Source organism: Anastrepha ludens, chromosome 6, assembly GCF_028408465.1.
Source record: "Anastrepha ludens isolate Willacy chromosome 6, idAnaLude1.1, whole genome shotgun sequence".
Taxonomy (NCBI): Eukaryota; Metazoa; Arthropoda; class Insecta; order Diptera; family Tephritidae; genus Anastrepha; species Anastrepha ludens.
In genome coordinates this window covers 66,484,594-66,510,774 of record NC_071502.1, presented here as the reverse complement: position 1 = coordinate 66,510,774, position 26,181 = coordinate 66,484,594, and the positions used below count along the sequence as shown (strand labels likewise).

The following is a 26,181-nucleotide window of genomic DNA, read 5'->3' as shown; positions in this document are numbered from 1 at the left end:
CCTTTTAATTATTGTTATATTATGCCTTGGTGTCTGGAAGAACTCATAGAACTCATAAAAACCAAAGTGGTGGTACTCATAAACAAATATAAAATTCCTCCTTTCAAGTCCTTTTACTAAATGAGGTGGCTCTTATACTTACTAACGAGGAAAAGTATCTCGAAATTATTCTGGATCATAAACCTAACTGAATCCGAAATATTGAAAACAGGTCCAGGAAATCGATTACTGCTCTAAAAGCACTCAAAACGAAGGGTCTCAAAACCGCGCATAGTACTCGTACTAACAGATCAGCTGTCAGCTATAAAAGAGGCTAAACTTTGTGTTAGGTACTCGTTCCTTATTTCGCGTCAAGTTGCCTTAAAATCTCTACAGTGCCAGCACCTTTTATCTAAAGTCTCAACCGAATGTAGAGTTATTCTAAATGAGCTGACAAAGTGGTGCACCACGAACGTTGCCTAGGTTCGAGGGAACAGAGACATTCCAGAAAATATCATCGGGACCTGGTAGGAAGGGAACTGATCTTAAATCAGTAAATTCTGCCCAGTATGTGGGCATCAGTTTATCCTGAAGGGGCTTTGGAGTAGGCCGGTCTACACCACGCAACACAACAGTAAATAAATCATGGAGCTATTCAGTAAGATAGCAAGACAAGTTCTACCAAGAGGGAATGGGCACAGAAATATGTCCGTAGATTGTTTAGGAACCTCACTGGCACTACCTCTAATGTTTTCTGATGCAGCTGTAGGATCGACGAGGTAGAGAAAGGGGTTAAATCCTTTCTGTACCATTGTTTCGCTCCTGTCATGACTCGAAGCTGTTGGCTAAAGCATTACTTCCTTGTTTGTTTGGCAAACTCAGAATTGGTAGCCATCGGAAATATTTCATTGTTTATTAGAGAGACGATGGGATTTCACTACATTGGGCATTACAGCTCACAGGCCCCTCTATACCCTCATGCAGAGTTGAAACCAAAGTAACCTGACCTAATCTAAGGTTAATCATTTGAGCTCTTTTATGTATGTCTGCACCGCGTAGAAACTTTCAAATATGAGTTAGATCTAAGCAGTTTACTATTGCATGCCTTAATTACCAGTCGGTTAAGAAAAATTGTTGCGAATGGCAAATATAATTACAAAAAGTGGTGGCTAGAAATTATGATCTTTTCTCTACCCCTATTATATTTTATTATTTTCTCTCATAAGTATTTAACTTTTAAAATTTTAAAACACATTTTTAATCATTTCTAATTTCATCCTCAATTCTTTGCAGTTCTTCGCGATGACTTCCGCTCTCAACCCAAGGACACGCGTGTGGCCAAAGGCGAAACTGCGTTGCTGGAGTGTGGCCCACCGAAAGGCACCCCTGAACCTGCGCTAATATGGGTGAAGGTGAGTACCAATAATATGCTTTACAAATATATTCACCACTACTAAAAATGTATGCTTGGAAAAAGCATAACTCCGACAAAACCAAAAAACAAAAAAGGAGTCAGGTGCCGCACCTCAACCGCTTTTCATTTTCGTACTTTCATACCGATTTTGAGTGATTTGATGTTGCAGCAACAAGTCGATCTACTGTGACTGACAATGCTGGCATGCGTACATAATGCATTAGCCTGCAAAGTTACGCGACGTAAATAAATGTAGCAAGTAAAAACTTCCATGCTTTTCCTTAAGATCTCTTTTTTATTTCATTTTTTTTTATTCATTTTTTTTTTTTTTTATTTTCCCCCATGTGACAAAAAAAATACAAGCCTTTATGCGTTACGTTTGCTCAGAATGGTGACACCTGGCGCTCTTTTGCCGCCACGCATTCAAATTGACGCATTCCCACTTTCTGGATACATACACTCACACATGCATACATTCACATTGATATATACATAGGTGTTTGTGTATGCCGACATAAATGTAGTCGCATTTATTTGCGCAAATGGAAAAGCTGTGAATTATTTATACACCTGACTGTCAGAAAGCGCAATGCGTGCGCATGAATTCGTTTTGAAAATGATATGCAGAAAGGCGCTATGGGTTAAGCCGATGGGAAAGACGGCGGTGGCGGCAGCGAAGGTGTTTTGCTATATTTGTCAAGCGAAAATTAAGTGAATTTCGCTGCTGTGTGCAAAAATGAGATGCACAGCTAAGTCAAATGGAAATGCGCTGTTGATGGCGGTAAAGTTTCCCTTCGAAGACAAACTTTAAAATTTTAGAATGTAAATTTTTAAAATGAGTTCATAGGCAAAGAAAAGTGTGTGAATTTTAATTTTGCCTTTAAAAGGTTAGGTTACTGTAGAATTTCAAAACGAATTTCTATTTTTTTTTTTTTTTTTTTTTTGTGTTTTGCTTAACGGACTCCCTAGTCCTTATAAATGACATACTTAAAGATTTAACGAATTAAAAATTCTTTTGTTTTGAATTTTGGCGTAATCCCTCTAGCGTTTTTCCATATTTCTAAAGTAGGTCGTTCTCATAACATGAAAAAATCTTAACCGATTGACTTGAAATTTAACGGTGTATCACCAACCTTTTATTTATCAAAGAAAATATGGACTTCTTTGATGTTTATTTGTTTTTAATAAACATTTTCGTACTTTCATTCTAGTTATAATTTTCGATTTTTAAGAATTTTTTTCGAAAAAAATATATATAATATAATAAAAATATACTGTATTTCTATAGGCATAAAAAAATTTAAAAGAAAATATTTTCCTTTTTTATGTTTTGATGTTTAAATTATCCATTTTTAGCTTATAAAGTTTGCTTTTGTTATTGAACTACAAATTATTAAATAGAATGTAGATGAAGTCGTAGGGGAAATATTATAGAGTAGTGATAAAAGTAATGGTAATCGAAGGGCTTAAGTAAAAGAATAGAATATAAATATGTAGATAATGGTATACATATACTAAATTGCAAGAAAATAAGATGCAAAGCGAAATTTAAAGAGAATAAATTTCGTTGCGTCCGTTCAGCAACGTTCGGCAAAGTAACGAAGCCATTCATGTCTGACGTGCAAAATTCATTTCGTACTTCTAATTTCTTGTAGAAAAGCGAACAGAGAACACAAAGTATTGACGTTTAGTCATCAAACAACTATATTTTAATGGGACTAACCTAAGCAAACGGGAAGATTTGGTAAACTGAAATCGGTGTTTGAGATACCGGGGCTCCTAAGTAGAAATGAAAACTTTAAATCAAAACTTGATTTTTTATTATTTTCCTTTCATATGCTAGTATTTATTATGTTTGCGAAGACAGAACCCAATGCTTAGCAACAGTTTTTGTGTATGTAATTTCAGTTTATGAAAACATAAGTAATTTTCCTCGAAAGTTCTTAAAAATTGATCCGGCAAAATTCTATGAAAAAACATTTTTTTTCTTAATCAAAAGCCAGTCCACGACCAGTAATCGAATCAGCTGGTGTAGTTGAAAAAAATCGTTGTTCATCATTCAAAATCAAAAATTACAGCTACTGGTTTTCTGGCGGCGTCTATCAAGAGAAAAAACCGAAACGAAGAAAAGCTGAGCGTGCATTCTCTTTTAAATTATTTTGAAAAAAAAAAATAAATTATGCAGTCTATAGAACGTAGGTGCAATAAATGGCACTTTTCAAAACTTTGATTTATCTCATTAGACCGCTGAAAAAACCCGGAGTATATTTAATTTGGCCGCTACAGTGGGCTTAAGCCTTAATTTGTTTAGAAAACCATTAACCTAATTAACATGACTAAATAGCCATTTACTTGTCTTCCAATTTGTATGGAGTTTTTTTTTCAAATTACTTTTTTTGTTATTCAATTAAATTTTATTTGATTTTCTTTTATATTTTTTAACTCTGCTCCATTTAGTTTTTAACATCCACATTAAATTTTATTTTTCATTTTAATTTCAAATTGTTTAATCTTTCGTTTTTATTTACTTAATTTTATTTAATTTTAGGTTTTTTTATTTTAATTTAGCTTAATTTTATTTCATTTAATTTAATTTTTCATTTTAATTTATTTTATATTATTCTTTTCGTTTCAATTTTATATTTCATTTTAATTTCAATTTATTTGATTTAATTTCATCTGAGTTTTCATTTTGATATTAATTTAGTTTATTTAATTTTAATTAATTTTATTTTCCATTCCGATTTAATTTTAATTCATTTTTTTGAGTTACCATTTTATTGTGATTTCCATTGATTTCATTTATTTGATGTTATTTTATTTCATCGTATTTCCATCTCAGTTTTTTAATTTTATTTCAATTTAATTTATTTTATTTAACTTTAATTTCTTTAATTTTATTTTATTTCATTTTAAATTTAAATTTTTTTGTTTTATTAAATTTTGGTTTGTTTCCTGTCATTAAATTTTCCATTCTAATGTAATACAATTTTTATTTTATTTTATTTAATGTTGCATTTTTGATCCTAAGCTAGCTTAAGGATACATAGTCCATTTACTCATTTCAATTCTCCAAAACTCTGGCCGTGTGGTGTAAAAGGTAACTTGAATATTGCTATAAATCGATTGTTAAGCGCGCTGTATGGCAAGTTGCGCCGTCTTGTTTGAATCAAATATCGTCGATGTTTAGTTGGTTAATTTTTGTTTAGTTGATTAATTTTTGGAATCAAAAATTCAGTCACCATGACTCGATAGCGCTCGCCATTCATTGTAACGGCAGCTCTTTCCTCGTTTCGAAAGAAATACGGACCGACGATGCCGCTTGTGCTCTAAGAACTTCGCGAACTGTTTTCTTTTTCACAGTAAAAAATAATTAATTTCCTTAAAATTATTAGCTTTGGGTGAATTAAATAAATTTTCCCCCAATATAGTTTTAAGCAAAATAGTTAAAAAATTTTGGAAAAAACAACCAAATTTCGTATTAAATCGTTTCAAAAAAATTTCAGGAAGTTTATTTAAATATTTTTTTAGTCGTATTCCCTGACAGACAGTATCCTATAATATAATGTTAGATATACGAATAGTATTAAATATTCTAGCATAAAATAAATAAGTAAAAGAAATAGAATAAAAATTTCATAACACTTAATCCAATTATACTAAAACAGAAATTAGTTGATAAACGTATTTATCTAGGTCCTTCGAAATGTTCTCTCTTCATGTCTTTCTTCCTTTTTAATGCATTCAATCTATAATCTTTTTAGGACGGCGTGCCGCTGGATGATCTGAAAATGAAATCTTATGGACCCACATCACGTATACGCGTCGTGGATGGCGGCAATTTATTGATAAGCAACGTGGAACCCATTGACGAGGGCAACTACAAATGCATTGCACAAAATTTGGTTGGCACACGCGAGTCCAGTTATGCTAAATTAATTGTACAAGGTAAGTTTATCAAAAAGTTTGGATAGAACCAAAAACAAAAGTAAAAACTACCAACACAAAGAGGAAGGTAAATAAGCAAAGAACCGAACCGCCCAAACAAAAACTGTCAGTCACGTCCACAAAAAGTTCCTGCAGCTTTTCTCTTCTTTATGAATACCAGACCAGTCTGTTGGACCGACTCTCTGGCTTGAGTGTTGTTATTTTAGTGCTTGATTGTTTGGTTTATTGCAAATTTACCTGTTTATTTAATTTTTCTTATTCTGACTCCCATTTGTTTTTTCTGATTTTCTGCGTTACTCGTTTTTTTGGATCCATACTTCCTTTGGTTTATGACTTTAAAACGTGTTGATCAACTTTAATTTAGTTAGTTGGTTATATGTTTGCTTTTCAAGATTTGTGTAATAAACTTCAATTCATATTTCCAACTGTTTTTCTGCGCTGCAAAAGGTTTCTCATGTTGCTGATAAGTTTTGATGTTGCTAAGATAAATGCAAGCTAAACATACCATACTCGTATGTGTGTATGTATATGTGGAGGTATGTTCAAAATAAATTGAAATGTCCATACACTCATGCATAACACTAAGGAGTCTGGAATTCTAACATCTTTTTTTACAACTTACAAATTCATTTTGAATGTACCTGATTTTTTTATCTCAGTGGGTCAGAGTTAGTAGCCAGCAGCATTGGCAGCATCTGTAAAGCGAAAAATGTAGAGGAAAATGTTTTTTTTTATATGTATATTGGATATATGTAGTTATTATATTATATTTATATTGGAGATTAGATGATAGCCCTGGTAGCCAGTGCTGTATATAATTTATAATTTTAATTATAATTTATAATAATAAATATTATTATATTGGAGAACGGATCTCCTTGAACTTTTTAACTCAATGTTAGTCCGAAAGTATCAGACGTGAGAATGAGTTCAATTTTACTTTATTAAACGAGTTCTGGAGATATGGAAAGACACACCGTCGTCAGAGGGTCCAATAACAGTACTATATAATGAATCGCTCGAAGCATCCCAGCCAAGTTCTCTAAGTGTAAGTGAACTCGCTCTGGTCCTGTTATGATGGAAGACGGCACGCTTTCTGTTGACACACTCTGGTTGCTTAAGTTTGTTATAATTGCTTCAAATGCGTAATTTGTGCAAGTGGCACACCCCCTGGAATTCCCCTGGGGGGTTCCCCATACAATCATTTCAAAATATCACCATTTTTGGAATTTACATGAGAAAAGAAACTAAAAAGTTCGACCCAAATTGGGGGACATCAGAATTCGTTTTAGAGTGTAGTTCCTTCGGCAAAATTTCTTATTTTGATCCCTAGAATATGATTTTCACAGAGCAATGGGCGATTTTTTGCTTCCCCACAAAAGACACTAAAAGATCGACCCAAATTGGGGGACATCAAAATTCGTTTTAGAGGTATGGTTCCTTCGGCAAAGTTTCTTATTTTGATCCCTAGAATACGATTTTCACAGAGCAATGAACGATTTTTAAATCGACCCGCCCTAATATATATATATACAATACTTATAGGTAATATATGTAAAACCCACACACATCCTAAATTTCTTATCAGAATTCGTTTCCCCTGATTGGTATCCTTCAAAATCAATATTAACCGAGCTATTGTTAAGTTTACATATCTTTAGCTTTTTGTACGGATTAGCCTTTCCCCCCTAGCGCGTAAATTTTTGGAATGGAATTGCTTCGAAATATTCACAAAATTTGGTAAATTTTTTGGTCCAATTATATGCGATAAAACTACTGCTTATAAATTATTCTGAGTACTTTAAAAAGATTCTTCTCCGCGTCAGTTGGTCTTTATATTCAAGAATATAGCCATTTATATATATAAATAATCTCATATCTTAAATTTTAAAGTCCATTTAGTGCGAAACTGCAATTTTTCCATTTCGACTAAGCTTAATCTATTCGTTCTACAGCAAATACACGCCTTTAACTACACATTCACATTCAAAATACGTTGTGCTTTTTCTTCTGCCCTCTATTTCACACAAATGTACCAAAAATCGCAAACTTTTATTGAACGAAAGTACTATTAGCATAAATTTTTCGAAAATCTGCTGTTGCACTTAGTGACCATTCAACGATTTGCCGCAGTAAATAAATAAGTAAGTCGACGAGCAGCCGGAAAAAGAGAAAGGACCAGAGGGACAATAAAAAGTTATCACTGCAATGAATAAAATAACAACAACAAAAAATGTAAAAATTCACAGCAAAAGTCGAAGTCAAATGGAAATGTGAATGGGATCAAAGTATTGGTGATGCGCTGTTCAAATTTCACTTACATGTCCTTGTTATTGTTGTAGGGACTTTTGCGCAGCAGGCGACCAGCATAAACTCGTGCACGCATACATACATACTTGCACAAACATACGTATGTAAATGCGCAGTAGTACAACACAGCGGGATGCGAGCAAGAAATCGCACCGGCTCTGAATACCACAAAGCAGTTAAAAGTAAAATGGGAAGATAGCGGTGAAAATAAATTTATATGTATATACCTATAAATATATATGCAGATATGTATGTATGTACATGCATATATACATAAGTAAGTTAAATAAGAGTGAATGCGTGACTTATTATTTAAAGAAAATATTCACAGGAAAATTCGAGCCAATAAAAAAATAGAGAAAAGCGCAAAAATCATATCACAGCAAAGAAACAAATAAAAACCGTTAAATTGCATAAGTTGAGTGCAACATTATCTATACTCCATTTGCGCGAGGAAGTGAAGATGAGCGGTTAGTGAATGGTGAGCGGTAGAGAGATGTGCAGTATATTAGGGTGCACCACTCTACATACATACATGAAAAACACTGTACTGTTTTTGTAACGGAATTATAAAACATATTATTTTTTAAGACTTCTGGCAATATATTTCGGAAGAACATTAAAATTGACGTGAGCTGGGCCAATTTTTTCACAATTTTAAAAATATTTTACCCAAAACATCATCTTATGTCAAGCCACATTGAACAGAGCAAAACCAACAAGTGCTATAGACTTTGTTTTTGCTTTGTCAACGTATGTAAACAATTATTGACAGTTTAAAGTAGTTTACAGAAAAATTGGCAATGTAGTGGCCAACCAAATTGAAAAAAAAAACATCAAACCAGCAGCTCCACTGCTACTACCTGTTCCATGTGCCTAGCCTTAGATGATAGAAGAGTTTAAGCTCCGCATAAAACTAAATTCGGGGAGTGAATGGGTTAATTTTCCATGTAATAAAAGTCAAAAATCTCATCATTATTATTCTTTCTGAGGTAATTTTTAAGAAAAAATAGTTGAAAAAACTTATTTCGTTTATATAACAAATTCGATTTTAGGATATATTTATAAATCAGTCCAGCGCGCGCAATTCTTAATATGCTTTGCAAAATATTTTGACGGGAGTCTCAGAAATTACAATTCCCGTGGAAAATTCCAACTTTTTTTGCCGAATCACCCTAATGTTCATATATAATATTTATATAAATAGAAGCAGCTTCCAAGTAGGTCAGTGCAGTTGCCAACAGATGCTGACGTTGCAAGTGCATATTAGAAAAATGTTTTGGAAAATATATGAAAATATGCGATTTGTCATACGATTTGCATGAATGACAACTGAAGAGGAAAATGAGTTAAGGGAGTTTGAGCAGAAATGGTTATAGCGAAAAAGGGAAGAAATGAAAGGTCAACATTCGATCTTATATGTAAATCTGAAAGTTCGCTTGTTTATTTGTATGCAGTCAATAAGTTTATAATCATTGAAAGGCGTACAAAATTTGGTCTGGCGCTGTAAGCTTGCCTGGGTTGTTTGAAACAGTTAAATGGTTTCGGGCTAAAGATAGCCCGAGAAATCATGCTAATTTGTTTGACAAAGTATCGGGAGTTAGTCAATAAAATTGCATATATTTATTTCTCATATCAATTTGCTGTACCTTCTTCAAAGTAGGCGCCTTCCGCAGTAACACACTTGTGCCAATAAATTCCCAATCATCAGAATATTTCTCATGCCCGTATGAGTATAATTATAAATATTAACTAGAAAAGAAAACTCAAATTTAAATTTATTTTAAAAAGTTTTTTTTTACTATTCAGAATACATTTCTCGTCTGAAGCGACCTTTGTTGTATCTTTTATTATTATTGTCACTGGAAGCTGACCGCCTATAATTACCATTACAACATTCCATACCCTCTTACAGTCTGTGAAATGGAAGTGTGACCAGTAAAATTGGAGTTCCATTATAAAAAATGAAAATGCTACTAAATAAGAGTATCGTCTTCGCAATACGTGTTGTGCAATTTGCTAGTTTTGTGCGAAATACAAAGCGCATATGAAAACCGTGTTCCTATGTACACATCTTAAAGGTCTAAAAATCTCTCGTGCATGTGCAAAAAATATTTGAAGGGGGGGGTCATAAATAAAATGGATGTAACTGTATACCGAAGTTAAAAACGTTCACGACTTACCCGGACGAGGTAAAAAAAATACCGCTCCAAAGTAAGATCAGAAGATCATTGATTTGTTTGAAACAAAGCCGAATTTATAGTTGCGTCAAGCTGAAGTGGTTTAAGGTAAAGTGGTTTAATATGTCCAAAGATAGGACGTTCACGTGTAAAAGAACTCACATTTTGGAGGACACTGGAAAATCATACATTGAGAAATCGATTGTATGGGCAAAGGCAAATTCAGAACGGAATTCGGCAAACGTAATATTCACGGATAAATCTTCTTTTTGGGTAAATAGTTGCATACGTCAGTGTTGGCGTTCTGCTGATAATCGAAAACTTCAGTGAACTGTGAAACATCCAGTTAAGCTTCTGGTTTGGGCTGTTTCTCCGAAAAAGGATTTGGCCATCTATTTGTGTTTACCGCGAATTTGAATGCAGTTTTTCGATGTTGAAAACGCTTTGCCAATATTTCCATTTTTCTACAATTTTATATACTTTTTTCTGTTTATTTTCGGTTTCCATATTTTCAAATTATTACCTTTTTTAAATAAAATGTGCAACTGAGTTCACTCACCGATCAGTTATAACAAAAAATGAAAAGTGAGCAAAAACGAGAAAAAACCTAATAAAATAACGGTATAATTTAAAGCAACAAAGTAAATACACACTTTCTGCTCGCTACATTTACAGGGTGTTGCAATTACTTACCTTTATGTAAAAAATGAAGTGAGGAATCTTGCTATTTTCTTTTGTTTTTGCAACTTAAGAATGTAATGAAGAAATAAATGCATAAAATATGTCTTAAAATATAAATTTCCTTGTATTTTTAAACAACTTAAAAATATTTGTAAGATGAACGCACACTTTAATGGCTATTTGTATGTACATATGTGTGATATCAACAAATACCTTTGTTACGTGTGTTGGAAATGTTCGTGAATTATAAAAATTTCGTTTAAAGTTTTCATTACACATTTTTAATAGGGTCCTAAAAATGCATCAAAGCAAAGCTTTTATTAAAAATTGATATAAAAATATTCATCGAAGCAAATGCACTCCTCTTCCTGTTTATTTGTTTTTTATTACTTTCCGTGTGAAAACGCTTTTATTTTCATTTTAAAAGCTCATCGATTCCAGCGTAATCATAACCAAATAAACACCTCCTTGTAAACACTAAAATTTACCCGTATAAGTAAATTCACATGTGTACAAGTTCACGCGCACCAACCCCCAAACACCTCTGCTCATCCATATACACGCCACCGCCTGCCAACCAATTAACCAACCAACCGCTGCTGTGATACAACTTTTGTTTACCTAATCGATTTTCCTTATAAACACAAATATTCATATCATTTTGTTTATAATTTGATGTGCGCTGATAGCAGTTTCACAAACACACATACATACATGCATATATACTACACAATATTCATACCTACATATTTATTTAGATGCACCCGTTCACAGATTTGAGTGCTTCATTCAATGGTGCTTTGGAGAGCTTCCAAATATTCATAAGCACAAAGTTAAGTGGCTCAACCGGCAGCGTGGGTAGTATTTGTGGCGTCATCAATTGCAACCAATAGTGATGTGAACATGCATATGTGTGGACTTATACATACAGGGTGCGCTACCTTAAGCTAGTTACTGAAGTTATTGCATACATTTCACAGTGGTCAATAAATTTAGAAATGTTGGTCTTTTTTAATTTGCCATACAATTTTACAATTAATTTCAATGAGTTTTGCCGTTCTTGGTAAAATAAAGGCGAGTATTTTTCCTTCGTGAGCTCTTTTATGATTTTCGTCTTGTCAGCGTACTACATACTCTGTGGGCAAAAAGTAAGGTGAATTTGGTTGTAAAATGAAAAATCTTAATTTTTTCTTGTAAATCAATTTCATCCCCTTCAAAATAACCCCCTCTCGATGAAATACACTTATGCCAACGATTTTTCCAATCCCCGAAACATGCCAAATAGTCCATTTCCGGTATAGCCATCAGCACCTTCTTTGATTCAGCTTTTATCTCCTTAATCGACTCGAAACGCGTTGCCCGGAGTGGTCTCTTGAGTTTTGGGAATAGCCAGAAGTCACACAGAGCCTAATCAGGCGAATGCGGTGGTTGCGGAACGATATGCGTGAAATTTTTGGCGAAATGGTCACGAAGAACGAGTGCAGTGTGAGACGGTGCATTATCGTGATGCAAAAACCAAGAGATGCTGGCCCATAATTCTGGTCCTTTTAGACGAATTGCTTCACGTAAATGACGCATAACGCTCAAATAATATTCTTTATTAACAGTTTGGCCAGGTGGAAGGAATTCATAGTGCACCACACCACGAAAATCGAAAAAAACTGTAATCATGACCTTTATTTTTGAACGACTTTGACGTGCTCTTTTCGGTCTGGCCTCGCCTTTAGCACGATATTCGCTTGATTGGTGGGTTGTTTAAGGGTCGTAAGCATAAATCCAAGTCTCATCTCCCGTAATGATGCATTTGAGCTTGTCCTGATAGTCTGAAAGCATTGTTTCACACACATCAATGCGACGACTTTTTTCCAAGAAATTGAGAGTTCTCGGTACCAAACGAGATTTGACTTTTCGTAGGCCCAAATGGTCTTTCAAAATGGTTTTCACAGATCCTTCTGATATTCCGATCATATCAGTAAGGCCTTTAACAGTTAACTGACGATTTTTGAGCACTAACTCCTTCACTTTATTGACGTGTTGGTCATCTGTTGGCGTCGATGGTCGTCCGGAGCGCTCCAAGTCATCAACACGTTCTCGACCTTCTTTGAAGTCTTTGTACAACTTATAAACATTTTTCTGCGACATGGTCGAATCACCAAATGCCTTCTGCAACATGCTTAACGTTTCCGCAGATGAAATTTCATTCCGCAAACAAAATTTGATGGCACTTCTCTGCTCAATCAACAGGGGTACGTTTTTGGAAAAAATATTTTTTTAATAAAAAACTCAATTTTTCAAAATAGTCCACCTCTTGTAAATCTTTATATATTTCCGAAATACTTTCGGGAAAGTCTTAAAATAAAAAAAATTCCATAATTCCGTGGATATTTATTTTTTTAATAACAGTGATGCAATCTAATATACGCCTATGATCAAAATGGTAGAAATGCGATATTCTGACCAGTTGTGACACATTTTTTTGTTTTCTTTATTTTTAATTTTTGATAATTTTTCCCCCGACTTTTTTGTGCATTTTTTTCATACACAAAAAAGTCGTGCATCGGAAAAATTGTGCAACACCTTGCACTTTGTCATACAAAAACTTAGTGGGCTATAAAACTGCGTATCCAATTTTTTTTTTATTCTGATTAAGAAGTTCGAAATTTTAGTAACAATTTTTAGAATTTTCATAAATCTTGTACACAGTTTGAGATTTTGATGTAGGTCATATTTGTTGTAGAATGAATTATATATTCATAGCAAATTATTAAAATTAAAAGAATAACAGAAATTCATCAAAACTGGTCAAAATGACGCGTATCCTTTATTTGGCTGTATCAGTAGAATATTTAAATAATTCCATTGACTATGTAGAGATGTCTTGGCGCACCCTGTATATGCGTACACCAACTCACTTCCGTTGCTAACGCTTTTGATTATTCGCTTGTTGTTGTTGTTACTAGCAGCGATCGGTTGGTTACGCTGCTTGAATGGCGCCTACAAGGGAATTTCATGTAAGTCCAATTGTTCACTAGCACCTGAAGGGGTGTGCGTGTAATCGTATCGCTAACGCCAGTAGGGGGCCACAAATTATTTACATACGCGTGCATTTATACCTATACATACATATGCAACTAAGTGTGTGTGTATGTGTGTGTGTAGTAAAAAGGCTAATTTAGTGCCTTGTGAGACGAATAAATGACATTATTGCGTTGTGCTGCTTGTGGACTCTATTTTTATGGCGATATTATTAGAAGCTCGCAAAGTGTTAATGAACTCGATTGGCTTATCATTTTTGTAATAAAGTTTTTTTGTTATTTATAAGTATAGAAGTAGTTAAACACCGGAAGGGGCGTGCTACCGAATTCGAAAGTGTTTTAATCGTATTTGATCGTATTTATATTGGTGCCAAGGGGATTTCGGACAGTAAAAAAAAAATAAAAAATTGTTGAGCTTGGAATATTGAATGATCGATAAAGACTTCCTGTGGTTGAAAATCTGTTCACGAGATGACGAAGATTTTTGAGCAAAAGTCATATATTGTTTTTCCTTTTTTTAATTTATTTATTGAATACGTCCAAGGAAATTTACAATAACTAATGTTGTCGACATTTTTCTAATAGCGGTCGCCCCTCGGCAGGCAATGGCAAACCTCCGAGTGTATTTCTGCCATGAAAAAGCACCTCATAAAAATATCTGCCGTTCGGAGTCGGCTTGAAACTGTAGGTCCCTCTATTTGTGGAACAACATCAAGACGCACACCACAAATAGGAGGAGGAGCTCGGACAAACACCTAACAGAAGTGTACGCGTCAATTATTAATTTATTTAATGTTGTCGATATTATTGAGCTCTTCAATAAGCAGATGGGAGAAAAGCCTAAAATTTTCTCAAACACGATTTTTATCAAAGTCAGAGTTTTTACAGTGAAAATGAGCTAAAAAAGAGGTTTAATGTCCTAGTCATAAGACATCTGCTTTAAAAGACTGATATCAATGGTAGAAAATGGTGAGAAAAACCGTATGTCCGCAAACGAAATCAAAGTTTGACTAAAGTCTGCAAAAAAGCGTGAAAATACACATTTTTCATCTGAAATTTATTTTTGAAGAACTATGCAGCCATCTGCCAGCAAGGTGCATCTCAATATAATTGAGAGTGTTCCAAAAAAATATATAAGCACTTGCATTAAAATATTTACAAGTAGATGTTATTTTCAAAAACTCATATTTTCATGTTAATTTTTCCGAGGAGAGTTATAGTTTAATTTTATTAAGAAGATGCTGTTGCTTAAAGTGCTGTAACTGCTTCTCTTAAAGATCTAAGAGTTCCAATTAACGCAATTTGAGCTCCTTATCAATTCACAAATATTAGACTGCCAGCGAACAACATATTATCGAATTACGAATGGCCCTTTTATGCTAAAAAACCATAAGAAGAACTGTCCGTCAATCGTTTATGGTTTGACGCTAACTTTAATAGTGGACCTAATCCGACTTTGCCGGCCTTACAGACAATTTTTTGTTTGTAGTTAGAGCAGCTATAGAAAACTAAAATGTTTTGCCGGATACTCTAAGGCACAGCCAGAGTTGTAACAGTACTTAGATATAGACGGTCCTCAGTCATGATTCGCCACTAACAATTTTCGTATAACTAAAAGGTTAATTTTCCACCTTATTTTTAGCATAAATGCGGATAGGTTCTTTAAGATTTTGGAACTTGAACTATCAATATTTTTGACTTTGTTACAATAGCAACAGCTAAGTGTCAGAAATTTACTTTACAAAATTGGTCGATGTTAAAAAATTTCGAAAATCGATAATCAGGCACAACGGTAATGTCAATAGACCGTCTAAAAACTGCGATTGGACTCCATTAGACAATTTTTTGCGGAACGCGTTAAGGAATAGATCCGAAATATTTTGGTGGAAGTACATATTGACGTATAATAAATTTTATAATTCCGACAGTACCGATTTTTTTTGTGCTGTTTTTGTTTTTTTTTTGTATAGAGAGTGTCGCACCCTAATAAAATACTCCACTATCTCTTTAACATTTTTAATAAATTTAATGAAAACAAAATTAAATAATATAAATTATAAAATAATTTATAACAAACTTATAAATAATTACTAATTCTATGCATACATTTTAAATCAATTATTCAATAATCTCAAGTAATTTGACTTACATAAGTTCAGAGAGAGGTCGAGAAAAATGTTTGCAAAAATTGCCTCGAAAAGCTTCAAAAGGCGGCGAAGATCGGAAATATTAAATCTACGGGTTTTTATCAATTTTTTTAAATTGTTTATATTGTGGAGAGTAGGAATTAATTGTATATATACCACTTAGAAACTAAAGTACTTATTACTAAAGATTTCGGTGTATTGCTAGTGATTTTATCGATGACTAAACTTTGCGTTAAATCATAATTCGTACTTCTACTTCAGGCCTTCACTGTAGATTTACATGTACATTGGTACATTATGTGATGCATAACCTGGCATTTTTATAAGCACGTGGAACTATACATAGATTTTGTGTAATAATACTGCCTACTCAGTTATTCATTTTCTCATAAATTTAATTTTTAAGGATTAAAAGTTTCAAAGGACCAAAAATTTATCAAATATTTAAATATCCTTCAAACTTTCTAATGAATTATTTTGAAATAGAAGGAGTGAGCATTTGTAGTAATGCATACTTCGACTTTGTTCTTGCTGTTTTATAAAAACATAGATAAAATAATTGAACCTTCTTCCTATGAAATAAAGTATACGCAATGAATGCTACAAAACATATCCCTATATTTGTCTTGGCGAAAAGAAAATAAAACACCGAAAATAGTAGGAAGCTCAATAACTTTCATTTGGGATCCATAATAAAACTATTGAGAGAACATAAGTATTTAAAACCAGTTTTCAATAATTTAGTCCTTTGAAACTTCAAAGCCTCTTAAGAAATGTAATTGAGGAGAAAAGTAGAAACTGAGTATGCACCATTACTACGTAAAACCTATAGTTTTTCCTGCATACATAATTTGTGTTGGATAGCAAAAAAAGTTGATCTTTGCCGCACGGTGTATTATTACTTTTTAACAGTATTTCTATTCTCACCTGTTTTTCATCAACTTTGTTCAAACTCTTCCTTCTTCGAAACGTTTTCACCTATGCAGAATTTTTTTTATAAAAACATCCATATGTTTCTCCTTTTTTGCTCTAAAACGCAAAAACCGAAACTTATCACTATGTGCGCGTAGCAGTAAAAACTATAATGCCCCTGTATAACGGTAGTAATTAATTACATTTACCGCCACTAAAAGTAACTCGAACAACTGAGATAAAAACGTCGTATGTATAAAGTTTAACGAGTGCACAAAAACCGCTGCTGTAAACTTTATCCCATTCACTATCTCACAATCTCACATAAGAGAGCATTAAAAGCCCTTTAAAATAGTTGACCTGTTAGTTTTGCTCAATTTTGTATTTTTTATTTTTGTTTTAGCTATTCGCTTGCTATCATTTGTCTTCTTCTTTTTACCTCGTCAAGCTTTTTGTGCAAGAAACTTTTCATAGCATGCAACAAAAAACAAAAAAAATGTAAGTGACCAATGATAGTCTCGGAAAAAAATCTGTGAAAAACTGCATCGACGCAAGTGGTGCTTTGTGAAAAATAGTTAAGATTTTTACTCATTAACCTACAGGCAGACCACTCTTTTATGAACTTAAGTACCGATACTTAGCAGGGCACACCGAATTGCTAACTACTGGCCGCCTGGCAAGTATTTGACTGCTGTGTCTCATGAGACATTTTTATAGTTTTTTATTTGCCGTAATGTAATATGGTAACGGCTACTCCACTACTACTCCTTTGTATGTGTAAATATATGTATGTATGTATGTGTTGTGCTGTGAAGAAACTTTAAACTATTATTGGAAAAGTTTTGCGAGTTGTAGTCAAAATGAGCGTTGCCGGTGTCTGGGATGAGCATAGAGTACAAGTGACAAAAGCAACGGCTTCAGGATGCTCTTATCCTTTTTAAGAAATCTTCATTAACTTTTACCACGCCACTTTGCCTAGCTCGGAAGCTGTATGCTGCAATAACTGTTTATGAGTAGAATGGGCCAACTGCAGTTCAGCCGATGGTTACTAGTCGTTTTAATTCAAAACTTTATTAATTTCGCGTGAGTGTACTCGTACTAGGAACCGCCGGAACCAGCATAACCACAGCAACAACAACTACAACAACAAACACACACACTTTCGTACATACATAACTTCATATCCAACCCTTTTGAATGTGAACCTTGTAAATGCTTTTTATCTAACGCTTTCGAGCTCATAATTTTTCAATTGCACGCACTTCACAATTTTTAATGTAATTTCCTTTTCTTACTCTCCCCTTTTCGCCTCTGTCTTTCTCGTCCACAGTCAAGCCATACTTTATGAAGGAGCCGCAGGATCTCACCGCACTCTCCGGTCAAACAGTGCAATTTCATTGCCTTGTGGGCGGCGATCCACCACCAAAAATACTCTGGAAAAAGGAGGAAGGCAATATTCCCGTAGCTCGTGCGCGTATACAACACGATGACAAAAGTTTAGAAATCACCAACATCTCTCCCGCCGATGAGGGCACCTATGTGTGTGAGGCGCACAATAGTGTTGGACAGATAAGTGCACGCGCCTCGCTAACAGTTCATGGTAAGTGAAGAAGTTCGGTGATCATACATTGAGTGCATTAGAGGGGATGTGTGGCGGGGAAACCCGAATAGTGGCGTTGTAGAGGTAGTAAATGATGAGTAGCAAAAGTGAGAGAAACTTTTGTAATTAACGATTTTTTGGGAACAGTTGACATTATTTGATTCATAATGGAAATTGCTTTGAAATTCAGATAATAATTGGAACATAAATATATAAATGTATAAAAAACTATGTATCATACATAAAAAATGAGACTGTAAAAAGATGTAAAATTAAATATTTTATTTGAAAGAGAAAACTGGAAATTACAATACTCAACTTCTTTTCCTTTCTAAACCTAAAATTTTTTAAATTATGTTCTAACAAAAGCATGCAACCCTGAAGATCATAACTAAAACTATAAAAGGTAAAACTTTTCTTCCGCCATTTTTTCGATAAATGACGCGTAGATGTCAGCAGTGAATAATTCCTAGATGGTACCTCTTTTTTATGTCATCTTTGATATTTTTCAAGCAGAAAGATGCACAAATTTACACGACGCATTAAAATTATTGATATTTATTACGGAAATGGCCGATCTTAATATCAAAAGCTAGACCTTCTGTGGAGAATATTACTACTGTAGCGTAACGTGTTGCTGATCACACTTTCACATCGATATCTCGACGTTCTCAGTAATTAAACATTTATAAATCGGCTGTTTGGCGGATTTTACATGTAGATCTATAGACGTTCACATTTAATTGTTAAGAGCCGTATTTTGAATAAAAATCGATTTTATATCACAAAACGAAACAATAAAATGGGAGCTCTTACCTCAACTGTCGTCTTCTCCAGTTGACGTTTCTTTCAATCACTTGTTTTTGAAGTGTTTTCATTCTTCGAAAGTGAAGGAAGAAGGCTCGGAATTCCTGCGCTACCCGAAAGATGGGAAAAAGTAATATGAAATGTGAATAAATATGACTTTTTTTAATTAAGGTTTAAGTTTTGAAGGAAAATAACGGAAGTGGAGTTGAACTTTAGAAAGCATAAAATTTTAAATAAATGTTTGGAATGCAAAATTTAGTACCTGATAAAAAAATAGTCGATAATCGAATTTAAAAATTTCCGATAAAAAGGGAAATAAAAAATACACCTACAAATAAATAAATAAATGAAACAAATTTCTATATTGTAGTTGTTTTTAAAAATTTTTTCCTGAAGAAATGTCATCCTGAAAACAAACACTTTTTTATTTTAAAATTTTTGTTCAAGTGTTAAATTTAATTTAAAATTTTTTTGTTGAGAATTTCAGACTTAAGAAAGTTAAAAATAAGATACTTTAGAAGCTTTCACCAAAAATGTCTTAATTAAAATTAACAAAAAAAAAAAAATTTAAGTGTTAAAATATTATTTATTTTCTCAAAACAAATAAAATGGTTTTGAAGTAAATTTAATTTTAAGGTTTTTAAATTAACTTAAATTTTTTTTTAATTGCTTTTATTTTTTGAATTTCTATGTTACGAATGAAGTCCTTAAAATGGAATTTCAAAGAATATTTAAACGTAAAAAGCATTACTGATTGATTAATTAATAGTAAACAAGCCTAAAAAAGTTAGAAAATAATAATGTTTTGCTGTTTTATTAAAAATCAATTCTTTTTCAGCATCAATTCAGCCGAAATGGCAAGAAGCGAAGTAACCACATTATCAAAAAATAGAACTTTATGTATTTAAAGAATTGTTAGAAATGTTTAATTTATTATTTATTAAAACTTTATATTATTCTTTTTAAGGTTTTTAATACTTGGACATTTTTTAAATTATTTTTATTTTTTCTTTTTTTGTTTTTTTTTTTCTAATTTATATTGCATAAACGTATGAATAAATTAAGATTAAAAAAATATTTAAATCTAGAAGCACTAATTTAATTTAATTGTTTTATTAAAACTGCGTTATTTCCAAGCATCAGTAATGCCAATATAATTGGGTATAAAAATTTACCGTTTTTATTTTAAGATGAATATTTTAAAGCCTAAAAATAATTTTTGTATAATTTTTTAAAACATTTTTGTAGCTTTTCTAAATGTTTATCAATTTTTTCTAATTATTTATTTTTGAATTTTATGACCTACAAACGACATAACAAGTTAAAATTAAATTAAAAAGATATTTTAATTTAAAAAGCAATAGAAAATTCATTTGATTTATTACTAAATAATTATATAAAAAGTGCCTTATTTCGCAACATCAGTAATCGCGATACTTAGGTATGCATACACATTTGCGTTTTTGTGCAGAAAAGCAACGAAATCAGCATTTCTTCAAATAGGAATTTTTATTTCCTTTAAAAATTTAAAAAATCTTTATTGCTTGTCTTCCAACGATTAATTTTATTTACAATTCGAATTTTTTAACGACAGCCTCCCTTTCTCTGTTCCGTTTCAGCACCACCCACTTTTGTGGTGAAGCCACAGGACAAAAAGGTTGGACTTAATGGCGTTGCTCAGTTTCCTTGCGTTGCCGATGGCAATCCACCGCCTTCGGTATTCTGGACAAAAGAGGGCTCATCCACGTTGATGTTCCCCAACAATTCTTACGGTCACATGCATGTCTCCGTCGAAGGGACACTGCAGTTGAGTGGCGCACAAAAGGACGATGCTGGCTACTATGTATGCTCTGCCTTCAGCGTGGTGGACTCGACAACGATACGGGCATTCTTGCAGGTGAGTGATGTAAAGGCGTAACTAACTAACGAAATGATGATGGTACAGTACTGAGGGGGTGAGATGAAGAGTGAGGTGCGCAGTGCTCATGGCAACACTTGAATTGACACGAACGAAGGATTTTTTTGTTTGAAATTCAGGCTACTGTGTGGCTAGAAAAAATTTCACAATTATGTTTGTATGTATGTATGTATATATGTATGTATGTATGTATGTATGCATGGACTTGAATTGATATTTTCCTAAATAAATTTTAATTGGTCTCTTCTACCGATAAACCGAAATTCGGTAGCAAACAAGTGAATTTATTATTTTGGACTATTTAATTTGACCAAACCGCCCTTGTTGACTATGTAAGAGTTTGCCTTATAACCCGAGTGCCCACATATCTTCGCAATCAGAATTTTCATTTTGCATACGTACATATTTACATAAATTTTTGAATACATTCATTCTTTCATAATTGGTATGTCAGCATGTTTGCCTCAATTTGTAGCCTTTCAATTGCCCTTTTGGCTTCGAGTTACAGGTCACTATGGTATGAGACAATTTAAGCGAAAGCGTTGCCATGGTTGCCTTTGTAGACGTAAAAGGCACAAAGGAATGTAATTAAATACATTTTTTTGGGTATTGTTTTTTAGTGCGTAGCCAATAACAGTTATCTATAGATTCAAATGAGAATCAAATTTATGAAAAATATTTTTTAAAACCATCTTTTCAATAGCTAAAAGGTATGCACGAAGTGCACAAAGAAGCGGCAATTGAAATCTCTAGCGCAGTATTAGCAACCCTTTAGGAAATAGGTGTAGTAAAAATAAAAAATAGGTTCAGCTAAATTCATTGAGAGTCAGCTTAATGGAATAGCTTACTTACTTACTTAGATGGCACTGCAACCGTATGACGATTTTGGCTAATCTAAACATTGCGCCATCCAGCTCGGTTCGCTACTTGCTAGCTCCAGTTGATGACACCCAGTGCTGCCAGGTTACGCCTCACTTGATCTCCCCAACGGAGATTGGGTCTTCCTATTCTTCGTCATCCACTAGTGAGTTCCCTCTGGAAGAACTGTCGTGCAGGAGCACTTTCGTTCATTCTCGTTAATAGAATAGCTGGTTAAAATAAATGGAAAAAAGCACTAAAACTTTAGTTTCTTTTTCAAAATTTGCGTAAGACCTGTATGAAAACACCAAACAAGACACCATCTGGTATATGTTTAGCATAGTTTCCACTCCAATAAGTTGCTTTATGGTGTAATTTTTGCAAAGTTTGTTCAAATATGTAACTCTTTCAAAAGGTCCTTATTTCTGGCCAAAAAAAAAATAGGAATTAGTCGAACTGACATCAAGATTGCTTTGCGAAGGACAACACGCTGTCAAGCGCTCTAAAACAAAGCCAGAGACAAATCCAGATATTTTAAGTACTTGAATTGGCATTGGAGATACTGAGCAACTGTTCGATAATTTTATTCTTGTTACTCGTTTCTTTTTTGGGGTACCGTTTCATGGGTTCGTTTGCTAGAGCGTCTTCATTCGTACGGGTAACATGGCTGAGCCAGCGTAGCCGCTGTATTTTTACACGCTTAACAATGTCCATGTCCCTATATAGCTCATACAGCTCGCTGTTCCCCCGTACACGATAGGTCTCACCAATGTGGAGGGACCAAAGATCTTATAGATAAGTTTTCTCTATAGGGCTCCCATAACTTTCTTATCTGCTGTTGACATCGTCCATGCTTCTACGCCATACAGCAGGACGGGAATGATAAGCGTTTTCTAAAGTGTCAGCTTGGTCCTCCGTGAGAGAAATCAACTTCTCAATTGCCTACTGAGCCTCAAGTACCACCTGTTGGCAAGAGCTATTACCCGCTTGATCTCCAGAGTGACGTCTAAAAGGGTTTATAAAAATCACAATTTAATGTAAGGGACAAAAATAGCGGCAGTAACAACATCCCAAACATTAGACTGAATCAGGAAGTACCTGTGAAATCTATTTGCTTCTTCATACAATTCTTTTGCTTGAATTGTACAACAGTTACAGTTATGAGGTGATGATTTTGTTATATCGTTTATTTGAACCTCGGTTTTCTGTGTATTAACTCATAGTTTATATCTAATATAAATAATAAAAATTTGTTTTAAGATTATATTTTTTTAATTTTTATTTCAGCCTTTGCTGAATGTTTTCGGTTTCAAGTTCTGACTCCTTTTGATTTTGTGTGCCATATGTTCTTTTTCTATTTCTGAGGAAAAGAAGATAAGACAAACCTAAAAAATATTTATTGAGTACATAAATTATTTAATTTCATTATATTTTGACTACTATAACGCAAATCAAATTATATTATCAATATTTTTAATGCAATTTTTTCCAGTAATCAGTAAGAGTTTACTGCCAATGAAAACTAAGCTTCAATATCAGTAAAAATTACACAGGCCGACAAAATTTAACCAACATTCAGACCCAGAAACCAGACTATATATTTCCAAAGGTTTATGATGCGCTGAATCCAAATCTGGCCTCAGAATTGCTCTATCAGCTCTGGTTTTTGAGATATCCTAACCTAAATGTGCAAAAAACACCGTTTTTGCCCATATTTGAGGTTATGTAGCCTTGCAGATGTTTTCTTTCACCAAAATTAAAGGATGGCATCTCTAAATACAATCCTTCTTTTTTCAAATGGCGTTGAGTTTGCTCAAATATCATTTTTTTTTCGCAGAGATATCGCATTTTGAAATTTTCATGTTTCTAAATTTTCCTACACCACGGAGGAAAACCAGAGCTGATATAGCAATTCTGAGGCCAGATTTGGATTCAGCGCATCATAAACCTTCGGAAATATATAGTTTGGTTTCTGGGTCTGAGATGCTGTCGGCCTGTGTTATATTTACTGCTACTGCAAAGTGCTCATCTATGTCTGTAATCTATAGTATCACTAAAGGTTCAAATTAGTCTTAGATCATTTTTAATATCGCACGGAGTTATACCGAAGGTCTACAACATTTTTTTGTTGTTTATACAGTTTGCCATAATATATAAAATTCGAAATCAAAAACGTTATAGGTACATTTCGAACTTCAAGTGCTCGTACTAAATTTTCTCTATTGGGTTTAAATTGTTCTCTTAATTGCTCTGAAATGGTACAAAAATAGCAGTGACAATGCTTGATGTCCTGCTTTGCATTTTAAAGTGGTTTATTTGCGTGTGTATGTGATTGTATATTTGTATAAAATGTAATTTGTGCTTACGTCCCACAAGTGCGCCATTTGTGTTTTAACAAGGTACATTTTTTATTTTAATTGTTGCTATAGGTTACCTCTGTTGATGATACTCCACCACCGATCATACAAATTGGACCCTCAAATCAAACGTTACCCAAAGGTAGTGTTGCCATGTTACCATGTCGCGCATCAGGCAATCCAACACCACGTGTCAAGTGGTACAAGGATGGGACAATGCTGCAGAGTGGCAACCGCTATACCATAGTACAGGGTGGTTCGTTGCGTATAGATGGTGAGTAAAAGAAATACTAGAAGTGTTTGAGAGGGTAATTTAAATTGAAATTTTAGATATTTTAGCACCACCACTTTACTAAATGATAAACCACAAGCTTCAGTAAAAAATATATCTACTATAAGTGCTGTAAAGCAAAAAAAAAAAACAACTTTTAATTCCAATATTCTCTCCTTCATTTCTGCTCAGATTTACAACAAAGTGACTCGGGACTTTTTACTTGCACAGCGTCATCTGAGAGCGGGGAAACATCTTGGTCAGCTACATTGATGGTAAGCTTGAATTGTCTTTATTTATTTGACAACTTTCGAGAGAAACGACGAATGTATTTTACCATACTGATTCCTTTTTTGATATGATTAGATATTAGATAACACAACTTCGCACTTACAGCGACCGTCGTCAACTGCGTCGAATGGTGTAGCCACTAAAACAATTCCTCCTCCTCTTCTGGGGAGACTCCCTTCCCTGAACTACCTTGCATTACTTCGGGAAGGCCCAGAACGGTGTCCATCAAATGGACAAATACTATTCACCCACGTCTGGGTCCACCACATTTGTAGCCAGCTTCATGCTAAAGGCTCGTCTTCTAATGTCTTAGTGCCGTCATGCCAGTGGAATGTATGGCATGCTCGCAGGCTCCTCTCACATGGGCGTATGGATGTTATGCGCTGCCACTCCGTGCGTTGCAGGTGCAGCATTATCCTCTTTATAAAACTTTTAACTGAGTTCCAACAGTCATGTGATGGATTAACCTGTCTGGGCTCAGTTGTTCACGCAAGACTAACTCAAGCGTTCGGCGTTATTCGTTGAAACGATCACAGTAGAAGAACACGTGCTCCGCGCTTTCTATTGCATTGTTACAGCTTGGACAGAACGAACTGTCCTCCATGTGAAAACGATGGAGGTACTCCAAGAAACATCCGTGACCGCTCAATATTTGGTGTAAATAGTGGTGTACGTGACCGTGCCTTCTGGTCACCCATTGGCTAATTTTGGGGATAAATCTATCGGTCCAACGTCCGTTAATAGACGAGTCCCATCTGATTTGCCATTTTTCTAACGAATTCAGACGTTCTGCAGCTTTCGCTTCAGTTGTCGGCTTTACTCCTTGGAGTTAGGACCTCAGAAACATATTAAACGCTCCCAGTTCTATTCAAATTAATAATTACAGTTATGACCTCCGTTAAGTGCACTAACCTTACTCGGTTCTGTTAAATTGGAAAAATAGTACCAAATTACTATCAAGAATTTAACTGGAGTTAAAACTTTTGCTAGCCTAGAAAAATAATGGCAAATTTTATATATATACAATATATAAATGGCGCGTACACCCTTTTTTTTGGGTGTTTGGCCGAGCTCCTCCTCCTACTATTTGTGGTGTGCGTCCACAAATGGAGGGACCTACAGTTTCAAGCCGACTCCGAACGGCAGATATTTTATGAGGAGCTTTTTTATGGCAGAAATACACCCGGAGGTTTCCCATTGCCTGCCGAGGGGCGGCCGCTATTAGGAAAATGTTTTTCCTAATTTTGGTGTTTCACCGAGATTCGAACCAACGTTCTCTCTGCGAATTTCGAATGGTAATCACTCACCAACCCATTCGGCTACGGCGACCGCCTTAATACCAAATTTTCACTAATAACTTAATTCAGTTCGGTTAAATTAATATATATAAATAATATAATATCTTATTTCAACCAAGAATTTATGTTACTACAGTTAAGACCCGTGTAAACTTTCAGAACTATCAGCTGTTTC

General features: G+C 34.0%; 1 protein-coding gene across 1 annotated transcript in view; it reads left to right on the top strand.

Annotated features, from left to right (window-relative positions):
* LOC128867648 (protein sax-3) overlaps window positions 1–26,181 on the top strand; it is a 157,674-nt gene that overhangs the window by 48,974 nt on the left and 82,519 nt on the right. Inside the window, exons 2-7 of the mRNA XM_054109071.1 lie at window positions 1,273–1,391; window positions 5,158–5,341; window positions 17,937–18,206; window positions 20,633–20,910; window positions 24,219–24,420; window positions 24,610–24,692. Coding sequence (XP_053965046.1) covers window positions 1,273–1,391; window positions 5,158–5,341; window positions 17,937–18,206; window positions 20,633–20,910; window positions 24,219–24,420; window positions 24,610–24,692 — 1,136 coding nt within the window. The remainder of the gene's footprint in view (window positions 1–1,272; window positions 1,392–5,157; window positions 5,342–17,936; window positions 18,207–20,632; window positions 20,911–24,218; window positions 24,421–24,609; window positions 24,693–26,181) is intronic.